At 31.0% G+C, this 21497-nt stretch overlaps 1 protein-coding gene across 5 annotated transcripts; it reads left to right on the forward strand.

Moving 5' to 3' along the window:
- Positions 1–4121: 4121 nt before the first annotated feature.
- LOC148624113 (uncharacterized) lies at positions 4122–20605 on the forward strand. Of its 5 annotated transcripts, none has more exons than XM_088566625.1 (7): positions 4122–4482; positions 9613–9839; positions 11735–12172; positions 15635–15771; positions 17494–17645; positions 17906–18054; positions 19296–20605. In XM_088566625.1, exons 2-7 carry the CDS (start codon positions 9635–9637, stop codon positions 20114–20116), a joined length of 1902 nt encoding a protein of 633 aa, XP_088422751.1. In that variant the 5' UTR covers positions 4122–4482; positions 9613–9634; the 3' UTR covers positions 20117–20605. The 5 variants fall into 5 exon arrangements, with proteins under 5 accessions (XP_088422751.1, XP_088422750.1, XP_088422752.1 ...); XM_088566624.1 differs by having other exon boundaries at positions 4122–4378; XM_088566626.1 differs by having other exon boundaries at positions 4128–4271.
- Positions 20606–21497: the final 892 nt, after the last annotated feature.

Raw genomic sequence — 21497 nt, forward strand, 5'->3', positions numbered from 1 at the left:
GGTCGCTTAAGCCCCCCACAGGTCCAGGGGGCTTCGCGGAGATAGCGTTGTAGAGCATCGTTTATGCCTCTCCTGGATGTATTTTATCTCAAAAAAAACAAAAAAAAAATTGGCAAAATCAAGTGCAGGCAAAAGTTTTTTTGCCTAATGGCAGCTACGCGCCTGAAAGATGTTTTTTTTTTCCAAGAGTTACAAATACTGTTGTTTATATCTAGAATCGATTGTAAACACATATGCCGTGAGTTTGCTCTTGGTCGTGGATTATTCCTTTTGGGATTCGGTACTTGAGATATCTTTTTTTTTGTTTTGACCACCACCGCCTTGTATTGCGTTGCCATTTTCACTAAATCCTGTTGGACGTGTTTTTATCGATATTTCTATTTGAGTAGTCAAGGTGTGTTAATCAGTTACTTTTGGTTTTTGAGAAGTAGCTAACAGAAAAAGTTAGTTCTCTTTCGAGATTGTTTTTTTTTGTCCTATTTGTTGAAGTGTTTATATTCCGTATCGACCTCAAGAGTTTATTGTATTCCCCCACCATTTTCCCAAGTAAGGAAGAGGGTTGAGCTCCAACAAACATGTTTTACCCCGCTACATACTTTATATGCCTGTCCAAAGCCAGGAACATGTAGTCTAATGACATTTATCAATTATCAAGTCATTTGGAACTTAACTTTGAATTTTCCCGCGCTTACTAGTGTCATTGTAGATCACAAGATAAGTGTAGAGTAAACCCGGTTTGTCTAGCGATGTCAAAGGTCGCAATAGTTAGTACAAATCATTGTATTGATTTGATTAGAAGTGTTTGAGGGTGATACTTGTATTTATTTATTAGATTCATCATTTGTCAAGTAGTGCTGAGTTGATTTTATTTGGAAAAAAAATGACTTGAAGCGAGGCACACCCAAATCTGGGATAATCTTTTTCGTGGCTGCATATTTGATAGTTGGCGCAAGCCCCCGTGGTTCAGCATTATCGAGTAACATTGTCCATTACTTGGTACGAAACTACTTCAGTGGTATCCCAAAAGGCACTAAAAGCGTGTATGGTTGATTGTTCATTCCTTAACATTTGGTGGATGACTATCTCATTGGCAATCATACCACATTTTCTAGTTTTATATGAGTTACAAATTCTGCTATCGGTTGATAACAATGCGTTTACAATTTCGATTTCAAATAAAAAAACAATTTTTTTATCTCATTTTTGTCTTCTTGTGTGTTCGAATTAAAATATAAGAATTGCATGTTTTGAAATTATTGTTATTGTTATTGGATATAAACGACTTTGGGTCGTTTTACGTTGCAACATGAACCGAGTCGCGGTTTATTCAGCGTAACCTGACCTAAATTAAGTAGGTAAATTCTAATAACCTAACCAACAATTGAAAACAATCCTTAAATAAATCAAATGTTTTATACTGACCACAAATAATTGCGTAAAGTTTAAAGTCTATTGAGCAAGGAATACTCAATCCACACTTCACATATTGACGCGGAAGGACGACAGAGACGGATGGATGGATATTTGTATACCATGAAACGACCTGTCTCTGACTGACGTATAAAAAAGATGAGTAATTTTCAAAAACCTTACTTTCCCGGATCATGTTTTCTATGTCTCCATCACAAGGGAATATAATTAGACGACTAGAAGTATAACAACTCTTTGTCGTTATTGATTCCCAGCATGTACAATTGATCTGTTCTAGATCTGATTCTTTTTGTCCTGTCTGTCAATACAATCAAGATCAGTTTTGTGTACCCTTTTTCGGTTAAATTAACTTGAAATTCTTAGTCGTTTGTCCAATCTCCTCCACAGACCTATAACCGCTTCCTGGTTTACTTCGTATTATTCCGCTAGCTTATAGGCTCTGTTATACAGGACATGAAAACAATTACCATGCACGAACACGGCTCACTTCAAATCAGGATTTTAGCACTAATTGCGGCTGAGGTGTAAAGCTATATCTTCTACGCAGTGTAGTATTGTGTGCACACCAGTAAGCACTAAAACACAAATATTTTATCACACTTTAAACACAAATTACACCAACAATCATTTAAAAAAATCATAAAAAAAATTGTGCATTTTTTTATCTTCAGTATCTTGTATTTTCTTGTCTTTTCAAATGTGCGGTTAACATACAAAAGACCGACAAATGCTTTGATCATTATAAAGATATTTAAACGTAAATATAACTACATTTTGCCATTTCTGGATTTCATTGAACCTCATTTTTAAATTTCAGGTCTTTTCTTCCGAAATATTTCCCCCAACCAAACCAAAATATTGCTGGAAACATGCTGTAATGATTCATTTTACTAAAATAAATATGCAGAAAAATATCTTTTAGACCTCTGAACTTTTCTGATTTTTATTTCTATGGCAAGCCAAAGACAATGTAGACAAAAATGCATATTTGTGAATATTTATAAATAATTATAAATATCTATAATTGATATTTATAATTTATCAAAGATGGTGTGAGTTATAAATTTTTATAAGTGAATTATACATGGTTGTATTATCAACTTGGTTCTTTATACTTAGGGCAAGAAAAGCATCAATATCCGGTTTGCACCTTCATTTTCGGGAGCTGAAAAACAGCATAATGGCAGCTTCATTTGCGTATACATGTACTTGTATAAATGCTAGTTTCGATAATTAAATACAAATCGAATCATAGCTTTTCCAAGATAGGATTGGTTATAAAAGTCTGCAGTATGTGTACCAAAATTGTGTAATCAATATTACCCATATTTGCCATAATTCTCGGGTCCCAAAAATTGCGAAACGAAAACGAAACAAAAATAATCGATAAAAGAAAGAATCGAAACGAAACAATTCGATAAAAATTATATAATCGTAATAAAAACGTAATTAAACGATACAAATCGAAACAGAATGAAGCGAAACTAAATTGGATTAAAGAAATCTTTTAAGCCGTTTGGCAAATTATAAGAACGATAATGTTTACAATGCCGGACAATTCTACCCAAAGACATTCGGACCATGACAACCAATTATTCCTTGTGAATGCCGGACATTTCGCCAATAGACATGTCAGACCATGACAATTAGTATAATGCTTTAGGGTATATATCATTACAATATTGAACATATTTGAAGGCTATAAGTATAATATATCAAATCAGAGCTGACAAAAATTATCAGAGTTGTTTTTTAATTAATGTTTCTTCGGGGGCGTTAAAAGGTTTCACCTTCATCGTACTAAATATTTAGAATTCAATTATATATATTTATAAATGAACTATAAATAGAAATAATTGTCTTAGATTTATAAATATCGATAATTCATCTATAAATATTCATAATTCATTTATTGATATTTATTATTTATTCATCAATATTCATATAATTCATATATATATATATATATATATATATATATATATATATATATATATATATATATATATATATATATATATATATATATATATATATATATATATATATATACATATATATATATATATGTATACATATACATATACATATACATATACATATATATATACATATACATATATATATATATATAATTGAATTGTAAATATTTATAAATGAATAATAAATATTAGTAATTGAATTGTAAATATTTTTAATTGAAATGTAAATATTTTAACTGCATTATTAATATTTATAATTGCTATATTTATAAATTATGAATAAATGAATATATTTCAGCGATCCTGAGGGTCACCTATGATATTGACCAGGGAACCAGATTATTAAACTTTTCCTATGAAATCGGGATTTTGATCTCAATGTTCCCTTGATTTCTCTCCCTGATTCCAAAAGTTCTATATGTCTTTAAGGAAATTGAAATGGGTCTGTACAAGCAACTTTATCTTTTAAAATAAGCGCATACATATTAATTGGAACTTTTCTGGTCTTAAATGCACACCTTGTATATTTATGTCTCTGTTTCTACCATTTCATGTCTTTCATTCACTGGAATAAAAAAAATCGAAATATATGTGGCTGAAAGTATTATTGAAATAGACCTTTTTAACCATAAGCAACGAAAACAGATATTCTCTAGACTTTTCTGGTCTACTCTGGTCTTTATTTCTACCCACTAACTCTTCTGTATAAAGGTACGATAGTCAAGGCGAGGGAATTTCTGAAATAAAACCTAACGCATATTCGTAATTCCTGCCTGTGACACTCTTTATGAAGTTTTATGATTTACATATTAATAATCACTTTAGTATGGAAGTTCTGACACATTCTAAAGCATACAAGTATACATATAATGCATGTGCTACTACAATAGGAACGTGGGGCCAGTGATCTCTTCTACTGTCGTACTGACGTACTGTCCAAGATAATCTATTATCTACTGCGTAGAGTATGTTTTTTCCCAGTCCACAAGGATTTGACTATTAACATAAAAAATACGGCAGATGTAACCTGTAAGAGGACGAAGTTGAATATAAACTGAAAACCTGTTAGGTTTACATTTTAATACTTGGGGAAAGAGAAATTATTCAGGATTTTAATATTATATAGGAGAGTTCTTCATGATGTCATCACTTACCTGTGATTTGGTTTTGGTTGGCAAAAAATTCATTGAGTGGCATGGGGCAGCTTTAAATCATCATAACTTTTTTCATTTGTGTTAAGATAGTAAAAAATTCTTTTGGTTTCAAAAATTGTGAATAAAATTCTTTTTATCTATGGAATTTTTAAATAAATATTCAGTAATTAGACTGAATGAGCTAAATGTTTTAATTATAATTTTATCTGGAAATAGATGTTTACAAAAAAATATCATTACAAATTTATTTTTCAAGTAAAAGAGTTATAATATCATGCACAAAATATGAATTTTTTATCTGAATGAAACACTTGACCATACATGTGATAAAGTCATTCCGTCAATATTGGAGATTTGGTTTTAAAACTGGAAGTTTTTTATTGTTTTTTATTGTGGTGTAACCAGTCGAAGGTGTGTGAAACTGATGGAGAACCTTGCATTAAGTCAATTTCCATAAGAAAAAATGCTAAATAGTCTATTTGAATAGTTGGAATGACGTTTTTGATGGATTAACACTTGAACATTTTAATGATTTTATTTATTTGTCATTGACAATATTTGACTTACTTGACTTAATTCCTTTTCTCCTGAGGGAGGTTAGGGCTGTATTGACAATATTTATATAACAAGAACAGCATAAACATAAATAACTGCCAATATAATAGTGTCATCATTACTATATACATTTGTAGCTACTACTAATTATTAAATAATTTTCATTTAAGAATTCTCACTACAATAGCAACTATTGCATACATGTAAATATGCATCCAAATTATTCCATTTCAAATAGTCATTAATGGCTTGACACAACCTTAACTTGGACTTCCATGCAGCATTCAATTTGGAATAGTACTTTGGTTTCTTGGCAGTAGGTACTGAAGATGAAATATTACGTGTCAGCACTTTGACAGTTGATGAGAGTGCTCCAAATTGAAAAAAATCACACAGTTCCTCCATTGACTAGGGTAAAAAAAACATTTTCATTTTCAGTGAGTGCATGGTCAATGTTTCCATAACCATCAAAAGATAAATTGTCCCGATTCAATATTTACACAATCATCGGTAATAAATTGTTTAATCATTTAAGCTTCTGCCACTAAAACTTTTGATAATTGTCAATCATCAAAAGATGATCAGGAGACTTAATTGAATTAAGTCTCGTCGATAACCACTAAAGCTCTAAATTACTGTTTATGACCCCAATTAAGATGTTATGACTTCACCTGTCGATCTGAGATCAACCGGAAATGTCATTATTTGACCTCATAGGTTTTTTCCTTCAGTAAATAAAAAAAAAATGGCGTCCTAAACTTGTTTATGGTATAATGTTCAGAAAGCAGTAGATTTTCTGTTTCAATGTTAGAACGATAAGGAGGTTCTAATTCTAGTAGAATTGAACTACCACTGGTAGATTCACATGTATGCTTTACGGAACCAAAATTGGATGTAAAGAACCAAAAATTTTGAAAATTGGGATTATAATCATGAAATTGACAATTGGTTATTTAGTTGTTTATTTGCCAACCAAATTGACACTTAATGATCTGCAAATTGGTGAATATGACATCACTAATGAGATTGGTAAACTCTCCTATAAGTTATCAGTGTTCTAGCCAGGATTTGAAAATAGATAAGATACATTATATGTAGCAAGTTTTTTTCATCCAAAAACAGACGTTGATCTTAGTTTTTTTTTGTTTTGTTTAAAGATTTATGTTTGCATCAAGTCAGAAATAATATCTTCATTTTTTTTTCTTTTCTTGTATCATGTATGTTGGTATTCTTACTGCATACCTGCCAACTTCTAAAAAATGAAGATGGGACAATGTGTGAATGGACAGTCACATCATATTTTGCATACTGAATTAGTAAACACTGCATTTACATATGCATGACACCCTTATTGCATTATAAGACCTTTCTCAGTTGACTTAGTGCTTTGTAATAATATTTACTACTTCTATAACAAATAGAAATGTAGACGCCAATAATGAATTACTGAAGCTCAAATTATCCTCCTTTAAAAAGTTGAGATCATACACAATGCTACATTCTTCTTTATAAGAATGATGTGTAGACGAACTTTAACACTGTTCTATAAGATGAGCAGCATTCCATCACATTATTTTGATGATTAAATGGGTAGAAATGAAGTCCAAAGAAGTCCAAACCTGAAATTAGCAAGGGTTCTCAATAAGGCATACATGCGTCCTGGACACAAGAAAAACTTGATGGATGCACCAGATTAAGACATCATGTGTCTGTGGTATGCGTCCTCACAATATCAGCTGCATCCTAACATCTGTAATTTATTTAAAAATAAAAAAATCCTAAAAATCATGGAAAAATTATATTTGTTCATCTTTTTTTTTGACAACAGGAAGTTTACAAAGTCATTAACACATGATGTTCATCATACAATTTTGTTTACGAAAAGTTTGAAATTTTAAAAATGTCAAAAAATAAGGTCACCATTACTCAAAATTGAAATGAGGGGTAAGTCAGAAGTTTTTCGCATATTCATTATATCTCGAAAACCTCTAAGTAAAGTGAAATTCTGACATTAAGCCATCTTGGGGGTATTGCCTTTTTGTCCTGGTTTTTTTTTTGCTGTGTTATATTACTTCAAAAATTTTCTCCTGAGAAACTACTGGACAGAATTGGATAAAAATTGATATGAGGAATTTGGACAAAAAATAAAAGGTTGCTTATAGACCCAGGTGAGCAATTCAGGTTCTTTAGAGCCTCTAGTTTAAGTTTTAATTTTCATAATTTGTACATTTCCGAAACAATATCTGACAGTTCCCCATGGAAGACGGGAATATTTTACACATAATGTATGACGTAAACAAATACCAGTACATATCATAGATCTTGACGCAACTGACCATCTATCAATGACTGCATTTCCCATCTTAGAAAAACTATGCTTTGATATGGATGATATGATTAAAGATGTATTTTTTTCTGAGGGAGGATAAGGTTCTTGAACAGCCTGCAGAACAGCGAAGAAAGATATGTACATGTACATACATTTTCAGAACATTTTAAACCATGTTCATTTCTTTTAATTAGAACAAAAAAAAAGAAAAGACCTCAAGACTACCAGAAAGGATAAACCTATTTTTACTGAGACATTATTTTTAATTAAACATCACTGAATAACTGTGTTTAGAGACATAAAGAATGTATATGTATCACTCTCATTGTAAATGTATAGTAATTGTCATTCAACACAACAAAAGGATTTGTTATGAGATTTATTTATGCAAATTACCCAATTCTAAATATATGAAAATATTTTGCTCTGCTATTTTGGCTTTCATTTATCCTTTGCAACTAAGGTAGTGTGAAAAATATTTCCTAATTAATTTTTATAAAATGAATTTTATTGATTATCCAATCAGCATTTTATATTTTGTCACCATTGAAATTCAATATAATTCTGAAAAGTGCACTAGAAAAAATAATGTTCAGGAGGAGTATAAGCTCTATACAAAATGACTGAAAAAGTATTTTGGGTTTTTGATCCTTTAGAATCAAAATATCTTATGTCGCCTGTTCATGCCTGGAACTTCCCTACTGTTTCTGAACACTACACAAAATTATAATCCAAATGTAATTCCTTTTTTATCATTCAATACATCTTTTATACCAGTAACCTATAAATATGGTTCTAGCAATTATTCAGCTCTATGATATTCTATTATTTCTGTAAATATAATTAAGACCTATCCTAGAAAAAACTGAAAATGTTTTGACCTTGAAAGATGTTTAGTAATAAATTAGCATTTAGAGAATGGTTCTTACAGTAATTTGTCAAGAAGTGTTAAATGCGCTAAGCATGTTCCATAGTCAAAATCTCCATCCTATCATCAATATTTTATGATTGATAAACAGGAAGTGAAGAGCAGTGATTTTAACCAAGTAAAACGGGCTGGAAAATTCAAATTGATAAAGAGTGTCTGGTTTTGGAAATCTTATATAGATCAAGTAAATTATTTTCTTCAGCTGAAGTTGGTTCCATTTGAGTATAATTACAGTGAAGGATAATACTCTTGAAATAGTTTTTAATGTGATTGTAAATTAACTTTTGGACAGGTTTAAAAAATTGGGAAAAAGGTAAATGTAAATGTTGGTGAAGTTGGGTACTGTTTAACTATTGATTACAGTTTGTACTTCAGAAATTAGTAGTATTGATTGACATTCAGTTTATATATATTATGAAAAACTGTTGTAAACAATATGGAAATACAAATGAATGATCATACTCTATTTTACATCATGTAATCTTTTAAATTTTTTTCATGCTACAACTTTCACAAGAATAAAAAAAAATCTAGTGCTTACAGCACTTAGATTACGGTACATTTTCTTTTTCAGATTTTGATATTTTATTTTTTAAACTTTGAAATTTTACCCTAAACTGCCTTCATAAACAAAATGTATATTAATCTTCTGATTTTAATAAAATGAAAGTCTTATCAAAGAAAATTCCATTTGTTTTTTAATTAATTGAGAAAAGGTCAATTGGGAACACTTAAATTATTGTTTTAGGTGTAGCTGTTGTAAAAAAAATAATGTCTTAAAATTATTTAAAATTACAACCATGAAATGTAAAGGGAATTTTATCTTTATAAACAGTGCAAAAAAAAATTGGTGACCCACAAATTTCTTTATAAAAGATTTTCATATAAGTGTTCTCATTAAAGAATCAATATGAAATGTGATAAAAAAAAAACAACCTATCAGTAACGCTTAGTTTTCTTGAAATGAAGTTTGGTGAATTATGTTTTTCGTGTTTAAATTTTACAGTATGGTTATTCAATGTAATCTTTGAAGAAAATCAGGAAGATCTATTTACTAAAAATAGTAGGTATAATCCACCTTATACAATTTTTTTTTCTGTCATGACAGCTAAATTACTTGATCCATATCAAACTCCTTTCTATGTTATTTAGATTTTTATCATGTGTATCATTAGTAAACACTGTACTTTTTGTATAAAACTTTTCTAAAAATCAGTCATTGCTTTTTTGCAGGTAGTGGTATGTGTTCAAAGTAATGAGTTCTGACTCCTTTGATTTTCTCAACAAACAGCTAGAATGTTTATACAGTGAGAGTACTATAGGCTACAAATCTGATCTTAAATTTAAGAAGAAACCTAAAGGCACAAGACAAAGCCTTCACAATGTTGACAAGTTTTCTTCCCTTCAAAACACTGTTGGATTAAAACAAGTGAAGAAATGTGAAGAGTTGAATTCAGGAGGTATGTTAATTGGTCATAAGGGTTATTAACATGTCAAACCTTTTGTTATTGTAAGGCTAAAGGTTTTTTATTTCTTATTTATCAAGATACCCATACTGATCTTAAAATAATATAGAATAAAAAGTGATTAAATCAAGTACAATATGAAGTTTCTCCTTCATAATGCAGAAAATATTTTATATTGTATATTTTCTTATTGTTCCTCTTTTACAAGGTTCTAACTTTCCTTTTTTGACTTGGGCATGTGGATGTACATATCTTGTCTGAAGAGTTACAATGAAAAAGTATGCCTCAAACCATTATGACCTTCATATAACGTATATCTTAAGCCACAGCTTTTTTGTAGATGGGGAACTTAAGGTTTTCTGTGTTAATTTTTTTTCATCTGATCTGGACCATAGATTGTGACATTACTTAGTTTTCATTACCGTTTGTCTTTTGTTATTTCTCTACAATCATTGACCAGTTAAAGCTATTATATGATAACTCTGAAAACCAACAACACACGTTTGATAGTACAATAAAAACATTAATATGTAATTAGACAAGGTTTTCCACTTCCGGCTGTACATTTGTTAAATGAATGGAATTTTGGTTGTATAGTTGTATGGTGCTGTCCTTTTTTGTGTCACTGTTTGTGTCATCAGTGTCTATAGACACTTGGTTTGAATATTTGTTTATTTATCAAGATAAAAATTTGGCAGTGATTCCCCAATCATCTTGGGATTTGGGCCCAGAAAGAAACTTTCATGACATTGATTTATACAACTCAAGTATATGCATATGGAGATGTATGAAATTGCACCACAATGTGTCCACCTGCAAAAGGCAGGCTGGCATTTATTTAGAGAGTTGCTTCTTGATTTGTGGGATTTTGATCCTTCAGGATAAAAAAAACCTTTTGTCACTGGTCTATCACTGGAACTTCCCTACTATTTCTGAACACTTCACAAAAATACAGTCCAAATGTAATTCCTATTATATCATTCAATACATCTTTTATACCAGTAACCTGTAAATATGTTTCTAGCAATCATTCAGCTCAATAATATTCAATTATTTCTGTAAATATAATATAGACCTAGTCTTAAAAAAAATTGAAAATGTTTTGGCCTTGAAAGATGTTTAGTAATAAATTACCATTTAAAGAATGGTTCTTGGAGTAATTTGTCAAGAAGTGTTTAATGTGCTAAACATGTCCTTGTCATCTATTGTTAATTTTTCTTAATAATCTTCTCCTTTCCAACCATTCAGTGGATTATTATCAAACTTGATAACTAGCATCCTTAGGGTATCTTCTTTGGAAATTTTATCGTATTTAGATCAAGTGTAAAACATGGTTACTGTTTTTTTTTTAGATAACATCTTGAAAATTATAATAGAAAGAAAAAAATCATTTGATGAAATGGTACTTATGATAAGGACTGCAAGAGTTTTTATTGGGTTGAAGTAGTAGGATAACTTCTTACTAGAGTTATTGCACTTGAAAGGCAAAAAATGAAACGTGATTTTTTCCAATGGTAAAACCCAATGTACATGATTTTCTTATCGGTATCAAAGATTCAAACTGCTTAGTAAATCCCTGTAAGTTATCCAAAGGTACAGCAAATACTGTGAAAGTACTTTTGTTTGTTGGTACTAGTTTTTGTGGTTTCAGATAAGTTATCACTTTGTAGATTCTTGAATTTGTCAATTTAACAACTGCATTATACAAACAATTGGGATATTTCCTTTTGGTTGGGGAACCAAATTTTGTGGCTTACCCAATCCACGAAAACCATGAAAATTGGTACCATACGAACAATAATACTTTAACAGTAAAGAAGATGGAGTCACATTGGATCTTCTAAATACTGGTATGCTTCTTAATCTGTAGCTTCCAATTTGTTTTTCAGACCAGGAACAAGCTCTAACTTTTCAGAAAGAAAGCCAGAAACATGCTCGTATTAAAGCAAGGTTGAACAGCAAACCCATGGAAAGCGTCCATTCAGACTTTGAATTTACTGACAGGAAAGAATATATTGATAAAGAAAAAGAAAGTATAGACAAAATTTTACATTCTAGTCAGAAAGAAGGTCAAGGACAAAAAGAAAACTTGAAAAGTAATTTTTATTCTGCAGAACAGAAAAGAAATGAAGACCAAAGATCATCTCAAAATTTGTTTCATAGAAGCATGAAGTTTTCCATTAATAAAAAATCTTACTCAAAAAGACAGTTTGATGTGTCAAGAAATAGTCATTTGTCTGATGGTGTTGAAGTATCAGAATATTTGAAGAGAGTTTGTCAGGAGTTGTCACTATCTAATTCTAATGGATTGACTGCAGATATCTCAGGTTGGTTCACTCAGGGTTATATATATTATTCAATTCATTTAATAGGTATATTATGTACTTAACTACTTTCAACTTAATATACATATTATATTGGTAATTCTTTAGGGTGTGAATAAAATTTTAACTTTTGTCTTTTTCTTAAATAGACACTTAATGTAATAGACAAAACCCAGAAAAAAGGAGATTTACAAGCCATTACAACATTTATGTGTCAAATTGACATCCAAAATTTGGCTTATCAATTGTTCCATTCAGCCACAGGATTTATCAACACTCAATTCTACTTTCTGTTCTGATGACCTTTCTGATCAACCAATCAGATTTCATCTTTATGATTGGAAAGCATTACCGGTATTCAAAGGGAAAACCCCATGGACCCCGAAAAGGTTACTTGAACAGAATGTAGAATGCAGTGTTGTTTGATATACATGCAGTGACTGAATGGAACAATTGAAATGTCTTATTTTAAGTAGATTGCATTTCTGTGCAACTTTCGTTAATTTCATACCAAATAAGGAGGTTTGCAGGTGGTTTTCTGAACATGCTTCACCAAACTAAATATTTGGTCAAAAGTTGTCTTGACATACATGTGTAATATGCATTTATCATTATAGTAGGAATATATAAGTAAACGGTCAAAGCCTCCTGCAATGAAAAAATGTAATGAAATCAAGTACTTTTTTTCTCAATTTGGCAGAATTTACACATTTTAGCTCCATTTCGCTCCATGATTTTCATGTTATGTGTGGATGAACATTTCAACTGTTAAAAAAGTTTTTTTAGGCAAATTATGCACATATTATACTAAATATTATGTAATGTCCATACTGATCTAAGTTTATTTTCAGGGTTTGGAATTTGATATAAACTGAACATAGCCCTTCATATATTTTACTTTTAGGTTTCCTATAATACAATACTTTTATTAGTACAAACTCATACAGAGTATGGATATGGTCTATTACAACAGATAGAAATATTACAGTAAACATATAACAGATAACAGTACATTTTTGTTAATTTATGTGACTCTTCTGTCGAAGACTTACATCTCTAGATTTAAAACAATTCAATACAGATGTGGAGGAATTCTTAAAATAGTTGTTGATTTGCTAATTAAAGGAACATTTATTTTGTATAAAGAGCTAAATTTCATAAAACTAGGGATTAATTTATTTATTTATTTATTTATAATTTTTTTAAAATTTTGAATAAAATAATCAACCAAAAAACTGAAGGAAGATATCTATTTTCATAAATATTTGTTATGTCATGAGTGGTAATACTACTAACAAGTTTATTTAACAACTTACACCTGAAACAGAACAGCCCTCTTGCTGAAAGTGCTTACAGTTTATTTGAAATGGGATTTTTAGCTCATCTGGCTGAAGGCCATGTGAGCTATTGCCATCACTTGGTTACCGTCATCATTTTCGTTGTCGCCTTTAACAATTTTTCAAAACTCTTCTTCTCTGAAACTACTCGACCAATTTGAACCAAACTTGGTATGAATGTTCCTTGGGGTTTCCTGCATAGAATTGTTGTGGGGATTTTTGATCCGTCGATAAAAACATGGCCGCTGTTACTAAAAATAGAACGTAGGGGTCAGACGGTAGTTTTTCGCATATACCTCCAAAATCGTTATGTTTAGCCAAATTTTTGACGGTAAAAGTGTTTAGCATGATGAGATCTATCTACAATCAAATTTTGGTTGTAATCTGTTAAGCCATGTTGGAGTTATTGCCCTTTTTCAATGATTTTTGCCAGATTTCTTTCAAAAATCTTCTCCTCTGACACTACTTGACTAACTGAAACCAAACTTGGTATATCCTGCATAGAACTGACATGAGGATTTTTGATTCGTTGAAAAAAAACATGGCCGACATTACTAAAAATAGAACATAGGGGTCAGACAGTAGTTTTCTGCATATACCTCCTAAACTGTTAGGTTTAGCCAAATTCTGACATGGGTTAAAAGTGATCAGCATGGTGAGATCTATCTGTGGTCAAATTTTCATTTTGATATGTCAAGCCATGTTGGAGTTTTTGCCCCTTTTCGATGTTATTTTTTTGGTATTTTGTATGTTATTTCTTTCAAAAGTCTTCTCCTCTGACACTACTTGACCAATTGAAACCAAATTTGGTGTGAATGTTTCTTGGGGTATCCTGCATAGAACTGATGTGGGGGTTTTGATTCGTTGAAAAACATGGCCACCGTTACTAAAAATAGAACATAGGGATCAGACAGTAGAGTTTTTAATATATCTGCAAAACCGTTAGGTTTAGCTAAATTCTGACATGGATAAAAGTGTTTAGCATGATGAGGTCTATATCTGGTCAAATTTTGGCTTTAATCTGTTGAGCCATGTTGGAGTTATTGCCCTTTTTCAACAATTTTTGCTATTTTTAAAGTTATTTCTTTCAATAATCTTCTCCTCTGACACTACTTGACCAAATTTTCAAAACCATTCATTGACTAACATGGGAGTTACGACCCCTGAAACAGTTTTTTTGTTTTTTTTTTTCACATGTACAACTTCGAAAATCTTCTCTATAACCATTTAAGATCATTGAATGTAAATAAGCATAATAGTTCTTTAGTGTATTGTGCTCAAAATGACTGTTGTGATTTTTAATCCTTGAATAGATATGGATGCCTATTCTAAAAATAGAACTTAGGGGTCATAAGACAGGTTTTTGAAAAAAAATCAAAAATTGTTGCCTTAAGCAAAATGCTGGTTCAGGTCATGAAAATGCTATGAATAATTTTAGTTGATTTTAACTTAGCCTGTCTCATTCCTCAAGTATTTTAAATAAGCAAATGGTTAATCAGGTGAGCGATTCAGGCTCTCTTGAACCCTTAGTTAATATTATTTCTTTCAAAAAACTTTTCCTCTGACACTACTTGACCAATTGGAACCAAACTTAGTATGATTGTGCCTTTGGGTATCCTGCATAGAATTGATGTGTGAATTTTTGATCCATCAAAAATCATAGCTGCGGTTACTGAAAAAAGAACATAGGGGTCAGACAATAGTTTTTCACATATTATATCTCCAAAACAGTTAGGTTTAGTCAAAATCTTTCAGTTGCTGAAATGATCCTTATTATAAGGCCTACAAGTTGTCAGACAACTCCTTGTAAGAGTAATTGCCCTTGAAAGATGAAAAAAAGACTTTTCTGGTCAGTCATTCAGAATTCATTTTTTATTATTTTAAAAGCATTTTTCAAATGGGGAAAACCTGAGGATTTTTAAAAGGTTATTGAACAGAAAGTAGAATGGAATATAGATAGATCCTACATGCAGTGACTGAATGGAACAATTTTAAGTCTAATTTAATTAGATTTATTCTTGAATTGAAGTTTTTATTTCCTTGACTTCCATTTAAAATTAGTAAATATTTGAATCAATTTGTAAACTATCAAGTTAACAACTTATTAACACATAAAACTTCTTTGCAGGTACACAGGTATTAAACTGTCAGTTTTCCAGGAAGAATTTACCAAACAGCCTATCTCTTGGTCAATCAACATCTCGTCACCTTATTAAACAGAAGACTGATGTGTCTGTTGAAAACAATGATTTAAATAAAGGAAATGTAAGTAAATCAAATAGTTATTATAAATAGTCTTTATTTCCTGTTGTGATATCTTTCTTAAGGCTATCTCTGGGCCCTGTGTCATGGATGCCCATTATTATTCACTTTGTCAATGTTTTTCTTGATTATCATATAAAGATACGGGTATGCTTATACATGTTTGTCAAAACTGAATAATTGCATTTATGAAAACTCTGTTTTAGCTTGCCTGGACCAAAAATCCAAATGAGCTTGTGCCATTACTTTGCATCATAAGCTTTTAACAGTTTGCCCAAATACATAAAAATCTCTTTGACTGATTTAAAACAAACTTGAATGGAATGATATATTGAACAGCCTCTACAAACATAATACATACAGTCCCACTTTATTAACAGTTAGTTCCAATGGATAAATATATGGCTAAGGCTCCTCAAAATTGCCATTGGAATGCAGTGGGGACATTTGTTTTAACATAAATGTCTCTGCTAAGAATTAAGCAAGAATTAGAAAATTTGGTATGACTTACGTCTTGGAGAGCTTTTATAAACAATATACATTTGGTTCTTTTTTAGGAAATAGGACAGCCACCAGTCTGATTGGCCATTTTTCAAAAATCAGCATCTATAAAACAACTATTGCCAATGTTTTGAAACTTAGTACTAAGGGTTGTTTACCTCAATGCCATCTACGGGCAATTCTCTTATTATGTGGCTCAGATTGAACAGTTAAATTCACCATAGAAGCCTTATGGGGAAACACATTTAGGACTTTAACTGTGTAGAAAACTTAGCAAGAATTTAAGGAGCTAAGGGCCTCAATAAAATAATTATTGCCTTTTTATTCTGCTTGATCAAATAATATTGCCACTAGATTGTTTTCGTTTTTACAGGTGCAGGGTTAAGGTGTCCAGTTTAGTAAAATAAATCAGAGATTTTTAGAATTTCTAGAATTGTATTTTGTGAGTGTAAAATCTTTAGGCACACTGCTTAACTTCAAGTTTTATACAGGATTTTTTCATACGCACTGTGTTAAAGAAGATTATCATTTTTAATTTATATCTGGATAGGTAAATGACTTTTTGTAAACTTCATTTGGAGCATTTGCCATGGGGCTCTTTCTTACGGATGTAGTTTTTCATTTTTATCCAGAGTCCAAGCAGCAGTTAAAAAATTTTGTCTTTGGTTTTTCAATCATAAACAAAATAAGTTGATGCAGCAAACATTTTGGAAAATACATGTACCAATTGTAATATGTTACTAATTTGAAGTTCAAAACTCTAAAATATATATTATGTATGCAGTGTAACCTACTGTTTGCTTCCTTTGTTAATTACATCCCCGCTTCAAAGGATTGGGGTGGGGGGTATACTGTTTCACCCTTGTCCGTATTTCTGTGTCTGCTAGAAATTGAAATTTTTACACATTCTTTTGTAGGTATGCCATATGATGGGATCTACTTTTGGAAAAAATTGACATCAACTTCCTTCAGTCATTATACTTTGTCAAGATACTTGTACATATATGTATACTTTATGAGACAGTTTTTTTTCTCTTTTACTATTTTCACAATATGACCTGTAATGCGAAAATTAAACAGTCGTGAAAATTTTCATCAAAGAACATTATCATATGATTTGGGGAAGGATTGTGAATTTTCAGCTTGGCAATAGTAGATTGATCACAAAAACCGTGAAAATAAGATTTCCAAGTTTATAGTATGTAAATTATTTTTTTAATGCAGATAGTTGAAACGCCAGATTGCAAGGTAATAAAACAACAGTGTGACAAAGAATGGAGAACATTACCCAGATCTATCCCATTGTCTCCATGTGATAAGTCAAAACACACCATACTTAGAAACATTGACACAAATAAACACTCCAGCATATTAAGGTAATATTGGTTATATGTTTAGTGACTTTGTAAACACTCTCAGGCCTACATTTCTTTCAATGAATTTTCATAAGATTTATCTAGGGAACACATCCTGTAATATAAAGTTGGACATCAATTAAACAGAGAAGCTTGAAGTTGTTAACCTCAATACAAACAAAATCTTACCAAATATTGTACTATACAAATAAACTAACAATCAAGTACATTCCTGATAATATATTTAATTTGCATTTGATCATGTTTTTTATGTCATATAGGGAACCAGATCTAAAATATGAAAGGCAAAGAAGAGAAGAGAGGTCATGTTCTATTGAAAGAAAACCCAACCACTCGGGCAAAAGGCATAAAGGACATTTGACAAGAGAACCATTGATTCATATCAACAAAAATAGTGCAAAGACAAAATGTAATTTCAAATATAATACTTATAATATTTTGATAGGAATTTAACAAAGCAGACATAAATTTAAAGGTATTGCTATCTCTCTGTTTCAGTATATATAATGTATGAGTTGTGATATGAAAACTCTATATGCAGGTCGTACAGTTTGGTCAATAGTTTTCCTTTACCATCGATCTCTAAGTGTTGGTCAAGATATAAGGCTGACTTCACAGTGTCTGTAGTTCAGGTTCTTTGGGGTAGATGCGATGTATAAAATCCCTGAAACTAGGATTGTTTAATGATAATATATCATCTATATAGCGCTGAGATAAAAGGGAAAGACAGTTGCAGGAAGAAATGATGACCATATTGAACAAAAACATGAAAAAAACTATCATTGCTTAAAACAGCTGGTATTATGATATATCCAATATTTAAAAAAAAAGCCATGAGAACCTAAGAAAAATTACATAGTTTATCAAGAGCTTGTTTTCAAAATATCTAACCTCTAGTAAATTAGTTTCTTATAAATTTGTAAATAAATCTTTTCAAAAAGTAAATAATAGAAAAAGGAACAGGTGCACCATCTTATAACCTTTATAAAAATAGTAGATACTTCATGCAGATTCACCAAAATGTCTTCAATAAGTAAACACACATTCAAGTAAGCACTTAAAAGCCCCAACAACAAAAGTAATAAATTCCATGGTGACAGAATGATGACACTTCTTCCAAATAAACTAAAGGTCAAATAACAACACAAAGACACATTAATGATTAACATTGTCAAACTATATTGACATTAGGGCGAAGTCATTCATTTTAAACCAAGTATCATACTTGGATGAAAAACTGAAATTTTCACTTATAATTAATATATTCCTTATATAGGAATCACCCTGTGGACTTTAGAAAATTGTAAGCGGAAGTTTTTGTATCATATGTAGATATGCATAAAAGTTTCTGATGTCTGCAAAGGGAGATAATCCAATGATGTTTTCAAATGATAAAACTGCATAATGGATTTTGATGAGATATGTATAGGAAAGTAAGGCATCATATGTAGATGTGAATGAAGGACAGTAACAATTTCCAGATGTCCTTAAAGGGTTTGAAATCATTTAAAGTCACTTGAAGTCAGAGGTTTTCTCTTTGTGAGCTTGCTCTGATGGAGCATTTTTTTAGTTTTTGTGTAATAAGCGAGTAAAAAATAATGTATTATTTAATACTATTGTTGTATATTTATTAAGCAATCTTTTTTTTAGCCCAGCATCACAGAGTCAAGAACACAAAATCTTCTAAATGTTATTCTACAAGACCTTTTCATCACAGAAAAAAACACAGTGTAGATAAACATGTCAGCAGAAGTCATCCAAGATCCAGTAAAGAATCAAGATTTTTTGAAAACAAATCTTCTCAACAATCATACAACTATAGACACAGACCGAAATCTAAAAATAAAATTTACTATAATGCTGCAGAACAGCATAATCAGCCAAAAGATGATAACAAATCATCAAAACCTGACAGTAAAGAAACAAAGAGAAAGCATTTCAATTGTGAGAGTAAACGCCAAAGACATAAACTTGTAAGACCAAATGAGAAAGATTCAAAACCAAAAGCTTCAAAAGGTCTTAATCAATTCAAAGGATCAGGTGTGTCAAAATTATCAAATAGTCAATTTTCAAATTTAGACAAAAATAATTCCTCATCTTTTGACATGAAGTATAAAAACTACAGACCTGACAGATACAGAAAAACAAGAGGAGCTGTTAAAATACAAGACCAACAGCAAAAAAGAGTCAAAGAATTAACATCAATGGAGGAAATTGTGCAAGAACAAATATTAGAAAAACATTTGACAAACACTGGGATAGAGGACAATGCATATGATTTCTTACATGTTCTTGATGACAAAATGAATTCAACATTTGTGGAAAATGTCTTGCCTAAGACTCAGGCAACAGAATGGTCTAATGGAGAAAGGCAATATAATATGGTTAACATTAACCAATCAGAACAAGTGTTTCATGGTGGAGGAATATGGAAATCTATAATTCAAGAGAAGTCATACAATAAAGATTGAGTTTTCTTGTTAAGTACCTTATTTAACTTGAATTTAATTGCACCCTCCACCCCCACTTGCAAAGTTGATGGTATGTAGCAAAAGTGATAGGGGTGTCCATCTTTCCTTCCTTCTTAGCTCACCTGGCCTAAAAGGCCATGTGAGCTGTTGTTATCACTTGGCATCCGTTGTCTGTCATTAACTTTTCCTTAGAAATCTTCTCAAATACCACTCATTGGATTATTACCAAACTTTTGTGTGTATTGTGCGCACCTTTTTACCAGGAAACTAATTTCAGAACATGGTGGTGCGTATAATACACCATTACATCGTTTCAACACATTTTTACAGACCTAAGATCAGTTGAAAATTAACCACCTCGAGGGAGTCAACATCGAATCAGAGACCACTTATGAGCTGCCAAACCATATTTATTGATTTTTCATGAGTTTTTTGTTGACTTGTTACCTTTGTAAGCATAGATTGTCAATAAAATCTTCTTGAATAGAATTTGGTTTTAATTTGTTTCCTCCCAAAAGAACACGGCAGATTATATTCACAAACGCCATACTTTCATTTTGTGTATTGATTAATTAATGTTGTCACATGGTTATAGAGGCGTTGCAAAGGGTATTTAGATGTCACTGATTATGGTTTCACCTGTAATTTTATATCTAACAAGCAATTGACATATTTACTGAGGGGATTAATGAATCATGACGAGGACACAAGACAATTAGTTACCGGTATTATCGAAGGAGATTGTAAATTGTTTTGCGATGTGTATATAACTATGTCTTTACGATGTATACATCTTGTTAACGATTTGGAAGAAGTAATTAAAATACACACAAGTTTAAACAATCTAATTACTGAATAACAAAATCTTGGGCACACTGGTCATAGAGCCCTAACATATTACCATTGGACAAAGTAGTTTGTTTAAAAAAATATATGTCGTTATTTACGCATCTTATTGAACTCTACTTCATAGTTATTGGATATTCTACTTTTTGATAATATTTGGCTTCCTTTCTTCAGTGAACTAATATCAAAATCCTTATTCAACATAAAAACTTTTAATTTTAAACATTATTTCTTTATGTATCCGCGATACACATCGGAGAAAATTCTGCATTTCATTACTTGGTCGAGCTATCAACAGACATGCCCTATTTGATGACCTTCTGCATTGTTCGCTCAGACCCCTTAATTTATTGTAGTAAAAACAGTCCTCCTTCTGAATTAGCAATCTTCAGAAATTTATTACTCTCAATAGAAACCTTTCAAAGGTAATCAAAACATATGTCCAAGCTAACAATTTCAGCTATTGTCTACGTTACCATTTCTTACCCAAATAGTAAATTAATACACATAAACACGGACAACACAGATAAATACA

The sequence above is a fragment of the Perna viridis genome, chromosome 2 (genome assembly GCF_037379345.1).
Source record: "Perna viridis isolate PV_CMFRI_1.1 ecotype Kerala chromosome 2, ASM3737934v1, whole genome shotgun sequence".
Taxonomy (NCBI): Eukaryota; Metazoa; Mollusca; class Bivalvia; order Mytilida; family Mytilidae; genus Perna; species Perna viridis.